This window comes from Anolis carolinensis, chromosome 2 (genome assembly GCF_035594765.1).
Source record: "Anolis carolinensis isolate JA03-04 chromosome 2, rAnoCar3.1.pri, whole genome shotgun sequence".
Lineage (NCBI taxonomy): Eukaryota > Metazoa > Chordata > Lepidosauria > Squamata > Dactyloidae > Anolis > Anolis carolinensis.
Genome location: NC_085842.1, coordinates 149585422 through 149597566, shown reverse-complemented (window position 1 = coordinate 149597566; position 12145 = coordinate 149585422). Strand labels below are relative to the sequence as shown.

Genomic DNA, 12145 nt, shown 5'->3' with positions numbered 1-12145 from the left:
TAGATCAATAGGTACTGATGCAGGGGGAAGGTAACAGCACTCCATGCAGTCTTGCTGGCCACATGACCTTGGAGGTGTCTATGGACAACGCTGGCTCTTTTTCAAATGATAATTCAGCCCCTCAACAGTCTGAAGGATTGTGGACCGGCCCTCTGCTTAAAAAGTTTGAGGACCCCCGGTGTAAATGTTTGAAATACTGGAAATGTGTACATATGTTCATGTACTTAAGTTATTGGGGCGAGGGGAACAAATTTGGGGTGCTTTAACATCCACGTGTTTCATTTACACCTAGAAACGTGCACCCAACACATATAGCAAACTATGTTTTCAGAAATACAACTATGATTCCCTACAAAGAAATACAACAAATGCAGCAAAGCTGTCGTGAATTTTTGGAAGCAGTTTTAGGTAACTCCACCTGGAATAGACATTTTAAAATTCAAGAACTAAAAACAGCAGGCAACGTGTTCCATATAGCTGAGCGCTATCTCTAAGGTGGTTGGCCATGGATTGCTAATACAGACAACCAACTCACCAAACTATTAACATGGGGAACTGTTATCACTTGATAGGATCTCCAACCTTAATACACATGAGCGCTAATGGAATGGGGAAACCACTGAAACAAATTTCTGAACAAATCAACTATGGAAAACTATTACTGCTTGGCAAGTTAGTCACCTGTTTTAGGGATCAAGGACCTGTGCAAAGGACCTCATTCTGCGCATATGATACATTTCCTCTGATATACCTTTTCTATGGTTTTTTTTAAACAAGACTGAAAGCAATTTCTTTAAAAGAAGGAAGAGCTTTCTTTTTCAGCTGCAGGAATAGGAGTGGAATCAGAAGGATTCAGAAGGGAATATGCTGCCCTCAATCTACAGATTTAGCTAGCTTTAAATTTCAGAACAATGAGAATTTCAGAATGTATCATCTGTACCATACCTTTATGATATCAGGATATAGAATCTAGAAAGATAAAAATGTCTACTGTAACTAAACAATGGAAGGCTGATTCAAAAACATCTAGATTATACATTCTTAGAAGAATAATCTCCGTGTCACATACTACATGTATTCTGCAGTAACCTTATTTTCTTAGCCACCCATACAGACAATTTTGGAATAAGGGATACTCAACCTGCATTTGCAAGTGTCAATCTAGTCATCCTTGTTTAGACTTCTGGCTTGCAGCAAACCATCCATCTGCCTGATCTAGTGTAGTCTTCTTTAGGGAAAGCATCCACAAAGGGCTGCATGTGAAACTCGCTGACCAGAATGCAAAAGATACATAAGCATTGTCGCTTACGTATTTCTTTTAAATGAATTACCCACTAAGTGTGTGCCTGCCATGCACATGAATTGGACTAAGTCCTCGGGCTTAGTTGTTCTGAGCACAGCTGTTCTGGGGGAACTGACACTGAGTCCTTATCCACTCAAGAGTGCAGATGGTAGCAAACTCAAGCACAGGGAGGCACTGGGGAGACTTAATGCTCTGGCCTGGCATATTCCTCAGAGAAAATATGAACGAGAAAAGTAGTTTGTAACCATGTACTGAGAACCACATAAACAAGAAAGAAATAGCTAAAAGAAAGCAAGCTGAGCAAGCGAACAAGCAGGAAAAGAATGGAAACTTTTCAGAGGAGCACTAGATTTACATTTAGATTTTTGTATACCTAAGTGAGAACACTACAAGGCAAATGGATCTGAGTGTTTCAAACAAAGTCATGAGACTTTGGCAGCAGTTATGCTGGGGTCTCGTGATCTCTCAGAAACCTTTTTGGTAACACTTGAGAAGAGGTAGGCGTTCAAATGGGGTTTAAAAACAGCTCAGGTGCATACCAGAGAGCTATGTTGAGCAATAAGGTTCATGCAAACTACTGAATGCATGTAATGGATAATTAAAACATTTGGAAATCAATTTCATTTCAACTGATTAGACTTGCGAGAAGCCAAATATTCACAAGAGTATTTAGCACTGTAAAATGCATGAGAAAATACATTCAGATGCTTATTATTTCAGATTTTATAATGTTGCCATCAAACAGCTCAAGGCTGACTGAGACAGTTGCTGATAAACATTGCTGTTTCTCATCAGCAGTTCTTTTCAACTCACAGAGCCAATTAAGAGCAAATTACTCTTTTTTTTTAGCCAATTAAAACATGTAGTGTTCCCCAGCAAAGCCTTCATTTTAAATATCTGGTAATTACTTCGTTACACCCAGAAAAATACAAAAGACTAAGGCTCTGTTGTTCTCCAGGCAGAGTCCAGCAACGATGAAGAACTGTTAGTCTTGTCACGTAGTAAGCAACATCCATCTTCTGCACAACTATTAAAGGATCAGGAACCCTCTCCAGTTTTCACTTTAATAAAATCATAGAGTTGGAAGAGACCATACAGGCCATTCAGTCCAACCCCATTCTGCCATGCAGGAATAAACAATGCAAACACTCTCAACAGATGGCCATCCAGCCTGTTTAAAAATCTTCAAAGGAGGAGACTACACAGCAGAGTTTCCCGCTGTCAAACTGGAAGTTCTTTCTAACATTTAAGAGGAATCTCTTTTCCTGTAGTTTGAATCCATTGCTCCATGCGCCAATTTCCGGAACAGCAGAAAATGTGGCTAGTAACTCTACCTTCCACCCAGTAAGCTCTGGTTGTGGCTGCTGACAGCAAATCACGCCAGGAAGCATATGAAATTAGTGAAAATGAACTCACAATGTCAAAGTATACAGTGCTGGTATGACTATTTAAATAATTTCATGGGCCAAAGAAGTGGCCTGTTTCATCCAACAACACTCAGGATGCTGCAAATTGACTAGTGGTGTAAATTAGCAGAGAGATAAAACATACATTTATGATATGTTGCGCCAGTAAGGAGCCCCCGGTAGTGCAGTGGGTTAAACCACTGAAATTGCTGACCGAAAGGTCAGTGGTTTGAATCCAGGGAGCGGGGTGAACTGCCACTGTTAGTCCTAGCTTCTGCCAACCGACCAGCTCGAAAACATGCAAATGTGAGTAGATCAATAGGTACCGCTCCAGCGGGAAGGTAACGGCACTCCATGCAATCATGCCAGCCATATGACCTTGGAAGTGTCTACGGACAATGCCCGGCCCTTCAGCTTAGAAATGGAAATGAGCACCAACCCTCAGAATCAGACACGATTAGACTTAATGTCAGGGGAAAACCTTTACCTTACACCAGTAAGGTAAGCCATGCTACTGATGTATACACTGATTTATACAACAGTAGTGACTCAGCAAGCAGTTTCTGGATTGAAAGGGAATGAGGTTGGAGAAAAGAACAGCGTGGTCTCCATCCCTGACACTCTGTGCAGAATTCCTGTTTTGCTCTTAACTTCAGCTGCCGTGGCAGTAACTGCTATAATTCCTAGCCATGCAGACAACACAGTAACCAACAAATCAAATCTATTTAGGCCAGACTATGTTGATAGAATTCCTAAAGGCTTCTTGTTAAGACTTGCTGTGCTTGCAGTGTTGTAGCAGGCGGGGCACCTACTGAAACAGTCACTGACCTCCACCAGAAGGGGAAAGAGATTAACCAAGGAGTTACACCCATATTAACCCCTGAGGGCTGCCATTCTTACTGCAGATCTCTTAGTTAATTGAAACAATTGCTCACTGCATAGAATCAACACAATATTGTTGCTTGTTTTAACAGTTCTGCCATCATCTTTCTCTACCTAGTAGTCTTCTGTTCCTTAAAAATAGTGCACAAGTTCCTTTCTCTGAGACCAATGCAAGGGTGCTTTGTTGTTTCCATCAGGAAACAGCTATTGTCTGCGTAGGTACTCACAGGACTCATTCTCTGGGGACACAATCAAAACCTGATTAGAAAACAACACAAGGTTTGAAATCAGTACTCGCTGATATATGTCTTATCTAATAGAAAATCTCTTTGGCATATGGAAATAAGTATTTATTTATTTGACTGGGATGGGAATAATTGAAAACTAAGTGACAGTGCAAGCAGATTTGTATCTACAGTCATATCTGCATTAGATAGATATATGGCATAACAATTCAAAATAATGCTTGAGGAAGAGACAGCCTTCACATAAATTTATTTATCAAAGGCATCTCAGCCAACTGCAGATTTTTGAACTGCTATGCTCTTTTTTCTGTAGCTTTTTACAATGAATCTAAAAAGCAGACTACAGCTTAGAGTTTCAACGTAACTGAAACAGCCAAAAATATTCACAGTGAATAAAGTTGACTTATCCTGAGTTTCTACCTGTGAAATCAAACTTTATGGATGATTATTTGGAAGCAAGTCTCAAGGAGTTCAGGGTGATTTATTCCCAGGTAAGTGCACAATGATTGCAACTTTACATTCTCATAACGACACATCTCTCTCTAAAAAACAGGCTTTATTCTTCTTCAAAGATAAATGCACAAAAAATACCTAAATTGGTTTTTGTAATGTAATTTGCAGTTTCTCAAATATGAAGTGGCAATGCTAATGAAACAGACCAGAAAAATGCAAGCACACTATATAATTATTATTATATTTATTTATACCCCGCTTTATCTCCCCCAAAGGGGACTCAAAGCAGCTAAAGCCGTATGTAGTTAGAAGACGAGCATACAGGTCTCGCTGGTATTAAGTAACAGTGAGAATAACAAGAACCAACTCTCCACCGCGATGCCTTCCAGGCAAAACAATTCCTACCTGCAGCTCCTTCTCAGAATACTTCTGGGGATTCTTGCTCCCTTGGCTCTTCTTCCGAAGCTTTTTTAGTTCAGCCTGACACTTCTCCAGTGAATCTCCTTTGTTCCTTTGCTCAGTCTGATACTTTTTCAATGCAGCCTAGATAAGGAAAGTAGGTGGTGGGAGTGAGGAATAGCTGAAATAACAACATGCTGAAGAGATGAGCAGAGATCCCCATGTTCCTAAGGAGCACCCACCGCTTACATCCTCCCTACAGGCAAGAAGGTCCTGACCTCACACCTGCTGCAGAGGGCATGTTTTGAATGTGCGCCTATTTAGAAACAAAAGGCTGGCTTCCCCTGGGAGAAAGTGAAGAAAACACATTTCCAGTCAACTAGAGAACAGGAAAACCAGCCCAGAGGACCTTGTGAATACTGCTAGTCAACCCCTTAACACAGCAAAGGGTAAGATGCCTCCAGGGGCTACATTTGACTTTGGGATGCCTTTCTCCTTATTTTCTGGACAAAACTCATGTTGAGTTCGGAAGCTGGTAAGGGATTAAAAATGACACAAAGTCAGTATAAATTCAAAGACCGAACTGAGAGAGAGTAATGTCCAAGAAGAACTATCCCAACCTCCTCTGTTATAAACAGGTGCAAAAGCCAAGGAAAAGGAAGGATATAAGACTGAATGATGCTCTGCTATATTGGCACTAGCCTATAATTACTATATGTCCCTTTCTTTCCAACTAATTACAGCAAAGGCGGCTTTCTAGCTGAGCTATAAAATTAAGCTGTCACATTTTGGGTCTTTAAAACATGCCAATTGAATCTGAGAGAGAATAATAACACAGTGGCCACTTCAGCATTCCGTATACAAGGATGAAAAAAACTTATCAGCACATTGATATAGGTGTATGTATACATACAAACTCTATCTATCTATCTATCTATCTATCTATCTATCTATCTATCTATCTATCTATCTATCTCACTTTCAGGGTTTTTTAAAAGTCATATCTCAGCTTCCAAGCAATGTTATAGCCACTTTGACATTTCTCAGATAGTACCCCATCACCTAGGTAGCTGAACATCGGGAGATTAAAACAGATCAAGGGAAGTAATGCACAAAGTATTATCAAACTCTGGAATTCACTATCATAAAACAGGCAAAACCTTGGCTTTAAAGGAGTGTGTGACAAAATAATGGAGGATTAAAAAAACCACTGGTTACAAACAGTCATGATGGCTATATGTTACCTCCACTTATCAGAGGCAGTAAGTCCATGTATATTAGCTGCTGGGGAATAATAGCAAAAGGCTGCTATTGCAGGCTTGTCCCATTTGTGGGATTCCCACAGCAATTTTCTGGGCCGCTGTGGGAAACAAAATGCTGGATTGCTAAGTGAAATGCTAATTCCCGATTGCACAGGGCTCTTCTTATATTGTAGCTTTGTACTGACTACGAGCAGCCCAACTGAGATGTAATGAGTGATTCCTAAGCTCATTTCCTATCTATGTTAATGTAAAGGTTTTCCCCTGACATTAAGTCCAGTCATGTCTGACTCTGGGGGTTGGTGCTCATCTCCATTTCTAAGCCGAAGAGCCGGCGTTGTCCATAGACACCTCCAAGGTCATGTGGCCGGCATGACTGCATGGAGCGCCGTTACCTTCCCGCCGGAGCGGGATTTCCTATCTAGAGATGATCTAAACATGCACCTGCACAAATAAGAAAAGAATGTAGTAAAGTGTTGAATTTGGAAACATTTTTCCCTAGTTCTATTTAGGTTAACAGAACACCATCAACTATTTTGAACTCAGAGGGAATTCATTATCATCCTTTTAACAAAGTTATACAACCATAAATAGAACTGGTGTGGGATGAAAAACAGGAAGTGCAATGGGCTTGTATTTCCTGCTCCCTAAACCTCACAAATTTATCTGAATATTCCAGGATGGCAAGGTTGGGTTGGAGATAGAGGTAGGTAGGAAAGTTTTGCCTACTATATTAATACTTCTACATGCTTAATATAAAAATGGGATATATGCAGCCACTTGCCTTTTACTTGATCACATCTCAAGCACGTCTGTATTTAATACAACATTAAACTATATTGCAAAATGTAGCATCATGACAAACCAACTTCAAGCTTATCCAGAATCTTGCCTCCTCCCTTAAACACACTAGAATCCCTGTTATTTTGATTATAAATCCTGGATGAATTTAGGAAGTATTTAACTGATACAGCATAAACAATCTGAATTAAGTATCCTTGAATATGCTCCTTTCTTAAGAAATTAAGAATAATTTTGCAGAATCAGACAAAACCCAGCCAGACCAATATTCTTGACATCCCCATCTTCAACAAACTGAGCCCTTCAACCTCAGTGCTAAAAGAAAAAGATCCAGAATGACTAATTATACATGAAATATAAGTTATGTGCTACTTACACTTAGATATCGTGAATCCAGTTCTACTTTCTGTTCCAGTTGTGTTAACAGTTCGTTGTGAAAGGACTTCAGCTGGGAACCAAATAGAGTGGAAGAAGCATAACATCACCACTAACTTCAATATCTAAATACAGGGCCATGCGCAAAAAGGCTGAATAGGGGAAAAGATACTACCCCCGGGAATCTTTAGAAGTAGATGGGAATAAGCAAAACAGAATGAATGTTGGTAAGTCGGGGGGGGGGGGGGGACAATACTAAGTAGGTCAAAGAAACTCTAAGACAGCTGAGTCAGCTCTGGGAAGATAAGCGGGATCAATGAGCAATAAATGGTTAGCCTTATTTTATAATCCTCTGTTTAAAGGCCAAGGTCAAGATAGGGACCCTTAAGAGGGGAGAACAGAAGCCTCAGCCTTTTCCATCAACACCTATCACCTGGCCTGAGTGGGATGCATTTGTGGGACACAAGGCCTTTCAGATCTGGTTGCAATATGTAAAGCAAATACCCAAATCTAACACCCAAACCATTCTCAGCCCCAGGGATTAGCTGTAAAGCAGTGGTTCTCAACTGTGGGTCCCCAGACGTTTTGGCCTTTAACTCCTAAAAACCCTAACAGCTCGTAAACTGACTGGGATTTCTGGGAATTGTAGGCCAAAACACCTGGGGACCCACAGGTTGAGAACCACTGCAGTGTAAAGATTCCTCCAATAACATCTATACATTAGAGATCAGATTCCTTGTGATATTAATAAGCACCCTACATAAGTGCTCAGAAATCATGAGTGTCCTGGGTGCTCTTTTCCTTGGTAGACAAAAGTTTGGCAAAGAACTTGCAGCTTAAATAACAGATGTTTGTCCTTAATAGAAAGGTCCCTAATGCATATTTTTAATGTATAATAACAGTTCCTTTCTATTTATCTGTCTCTGAATGTAAATGAAAGAAGTGTGATATTTATACATAAAGACAACAAATTAATGGCCTTTTTGACAATGCCCTATAACTAAGATAGCCATTTAACGAGGCCTGTAGCAAAAACAAAAAATTACATATAACAAAAAAAAAATTCAAATGTAAACCCCACCCCAATGAAGACAGGTCACCTCACTGGAACAACAAAGAGCTTTATTCAGCCCTGACAGTGCATGAAACCAATTGGTGAAGCATGAAACATGGACCAAGATCCGTTTTTATTTGCAACTCGAGTTATTTCCTGGATTTTTTTTTTAGGTGAGCACATGATTTATGATTTTGTCTGGCTCCTGACTTCTTCAAATATTCTCATTCTTATTCAAAGAGTTGGCAACTATTCTGTGACAGATGTATTTTACATCCACATCTACCAAACAGAGTGCAAGCTGCCCCTTGGCCAGCCTTTGCAAAAAGGACATGTCAACAGGAAGCAAAGTGCTTACCATCTCTTCTAATTGATTCTGAATCTGTCTGTGGACTTCAGCCATCTGGAAAAGTACATCCCCTAGGAAAGAAAGGGAGGGAAGAGACAAAAGCAGGGGAGGGAGACAGAGAAGACATATGAAAGACTTTTCTGTATCAGCCTTCACTTCCCACTCCACCAAAATGCAATCATGTACTCTTTCTTTTACTTAATACTTGTAATTTTTTCTGAAAGCTCAGGAAGGAGCATTTGATTCAGGAGATCCATTAAGACAAGTAAGAATCTGAAAATCGTTAAAAATCATTGCACTTTTTCAGAGGTTGTGCAAGTGTGGTTCCAAGAGCAGGCAACCATTCTGCAAGCGCACACACAGGGCCCCCTCTTTCATCTTGAATCTTGTAGGAGTAGAGCTAATCTGTTGCAATACAGGTGAATTCAAGGCCACAGTACACCTGACATGAAGTAGTGCAACTGTGGGGTCCAGCACAAGCACACTGGTGAATATTTGTGCTTCCAAACATGAGTTGGACCTTGGCGACAAGTCTTCACATGCAGTACACTACACATAGTAGTTTTCATAGTTAAGAGTGCCAGACCTGGGATGTTCTAGAGCAGTGGTTCTCAACCTGTGGGTCCCCAGGTGTTTTGGCCTACAACTCCCAGAAATCTGTGCCAGTTTACCAGCTGTTAGGATTTCTGGGAGTTGACGGCCAAAACACAGGTTGAGAACCACTGTTCTAGAAACTACCTAAAACTAACCCAATATGCATCATGATCAATCCCACATCTCTCCCAAAGAGTACAACAAAAATGGCTAAGTATCATGCCATGTCCTAGTACAGACAATATGCAGACTTCAGTGTTCTGCAAGGTATTTAATTCCCTAGGTGCCTAACTGGGCAATCTTCACTGAATTCCCTTATATGGGACTTGGGAGTGAAGAAAATATTACAACCACTTCCAGAGCAAACATAAGGAACATATGCCTAGAGCTTTAAAAATGTAGCTAAATACAGTCCAGTTCTTACCCTCACATCTCCAAACAATATATAATACAATACACAGTATGACACACACACACACACACACACATCATCTATGGTAGACACGTTCCAGGACTTTGCATGGATATGTGAACAGTGGGTTACTATAAAACATACGGAATGAATTGCTTCAATATAGTCATACTAGAAGACCCAGGAAATGCCCAGAGAGAGATACCACTCTTTGCATTGCTATGTCCTCCAGCACAACTCTAGGGTCAATGTCTTTTAGAAGCATGCCAGAAAATCTCCGAGAGGATCTAGAGAATGTCTAGAGAAGAAAAATGTTGTCAGATGCAGGGAAATGAAATCACAGATACTAGTCTTATAGATAGTGTTTTAACTATATAGTAGCAGCATATTTCACACCAGCTGACTGCTCAGCAGTACTAGTCTATCTTCAATATACCTATTCACATCTGCCATCTGGGTATTTTCAGGTCTAATACTTTTGGTTGGAGTTATTTACTAAACTCCATATATGGCAAGAAATCCCAAACATTGGCATAATAGCTTTCTTAGAGACAATTAAATATCACAGAACCATGAGCAAGCATCTGAGTTCCAGCCTGAATATAGGCAAAACCAAAGAGGCAGGGACAGGAGGGGAGATATCTATGGAGTAAATGAAAATGTTATATCTCCCTGTAGCAATAGATGTAAGATGGAATGGAGATGTTGTTATGCAGACTTAATTAGTTTAGGCCATGACTAGTAGAGAGATTGCAGGTGGCACAAGATATGACAGGATGCAGAAGCAATGGCTACTTTCTCTTAGAAAATATATAGCCCAGCAATTATTTTATTGTTCTTTTTCTAGCACTAATTGGAACACAGTTTCCTTTTAACAAAGAGGGGAAGAGAAAGAAGAAAACAGCATCCCTTATATTGGAGATTAATTAAAGTGCACCATCTAAAAGGGCCCCATGTGTCCCAATTAGTGTGACATATACATTGGAATAACTTGTTTTTTTAATACTTTCAGTGGGAGAATCCACCATTTCTGTGCCTCAGAAACAGCCAGTGAGCCTTTCATACTAGGCATTGTGCAACTTGCTTTACAATAAACTTAACCAACTTTATCACAATTTGCAGTGTTAGGGTTTTTCATTATTCTACTGAAACACATTCTCTCCCTCACCGACCCATGTCTTTTTATTGTTTTCATTGGTAACAAACCTGAAGATAAGTTTTCAAGGATGCAAATAATACTCATGACCTTGTTTAAAGGTTCTACTCCTAATGAATGTCTTATGCTATTCTCTTTTTCTGTTTTAATTACCCACTAGTCATCCCCACACCATATTGTCGATTAAAGAAAGCCATAGTTGAAGGGCAATCTCTCTCTCTCTCTCTCTCTCTCACACACACACACACACACAAACACTGCTGCTACCAATATCTTTATGTACATCACCATAACAAATTCAGCCATGAGCATTCTTTTCCCATTTGTATCTCTCCAGTAATTTTCATCATATTGAGATTTGGTACACTCCCATGAGAAAACTATGTATGGATGCTTTTTTATTTGTTATGGGCAAGACTAGAAGGTATTTGACTTGCCCAAACCACCAGCTGAAACTGTGGCTGACATTAATACAATACAGTGGAATTTTGACTTAAGTACATTCATACAATACAGTGGAACTTCGACTTAAGAGCATCCGAACTTGAAAGCATTTTGGTTTAAGAGCCATTGCTAAGCCCGTGTTTCACTTTGACATATGTGTAGCATTTTGAGTTAAGAGCTGGCATCAGAGGGAGTGCTATTGTGAAAGTACAGTACTTTAGGGCTTTACGGAAGCAGCCTCTGTGCTTCGTGCCTCATGCACTTGTTCTCTTTGGGAGATTGCTGTCTGCTTTGCTCTTGTCCATTTTGAGGCACTTTAGTTGATTTTGTGTGGTTTTTATTCCTGGTATGTTTGGCTTCATGAAGTGAGAAAGGGAGAGAGAGAGCAAGAGAGGAAGGGAGGCTGGAATGAGAACAGGATGAAGAAAATAATGCTTCTGCCTCTTTGCTCTGTGCTTCCTTGCCACAACTTTGTGCTTCTACTACGATATTTTAAAGTTGATCATTTTTATTGTTCTGCATTAATATGCATTTACACATTATTTGTTACAGTACTTATAAAGTGCATTTTCTTACAAGGTATTTAAAACACAACAAAATTTTTGGGTTCAGGGGGGCAGAAATGATTAATAGCATTTCAATGCATTTCAATGGGAAAATCTGCTTTGCAATAAGAGCTATTTGAGTTAAGAGCTCAGTCATGGGACAAATTACACTCTTAACTGAAGGTATCATTGTACAGGCAGTTCCAAATTATGAACATGATCGGTTCTATAAGTTTGTTCTTCAGTTGAATTTATATGTAAGCCGGAACAGTAAGAATACTTTGGTTAATGAAGGAGATGTGTTCATGAACTTTATTTTTTTAATTTAAAAAATTGATACCAGAGAGAAGAATAACAGGTTCCCACTCCACAAAAAAAATAGAGCAGTTCAATATGTTTCAATTCAGAACAAAGGAATATGTGCATGTACTGTAAAAGGAAATAATCAAACCTTACACAAGTAAACAA

At 39.7% G+C, this 12145-nt stretch overlaps 1 protein-coding gene across 7 annotated transcripts in view; it reads right to left on the bottom strand.

Moving 5' to 3' along the window:
• Positions 1–12145, bottom strand: part of baiap2 (BAR/IMD domain containing adaptor protein 2) — a 152894-nt gene that overhangs the window by 58726 nt on the left and 82023 nt on the right. For all 7 annotated transcript variants that reach the window (XM_062974014.1, XM_062974016.1, XM_062974015.1 and 4 more), the window contains 3 exons: positions 8536–8597; positions 7125–7196; positions 4695–4832 (listed from right to left, as the gene is read on the bottom strand). In XM_062974014.1, coding sequence (XP_062830084.1) covers positions 4695–4832; positions 7125–7196; positions 8536–8597 — 272 coding nt within the window. The remainder of the gene's footprint in view (positions 1–4694; positions 4833–7124; positions 7197–8535; positions 8598–12145) is intronic.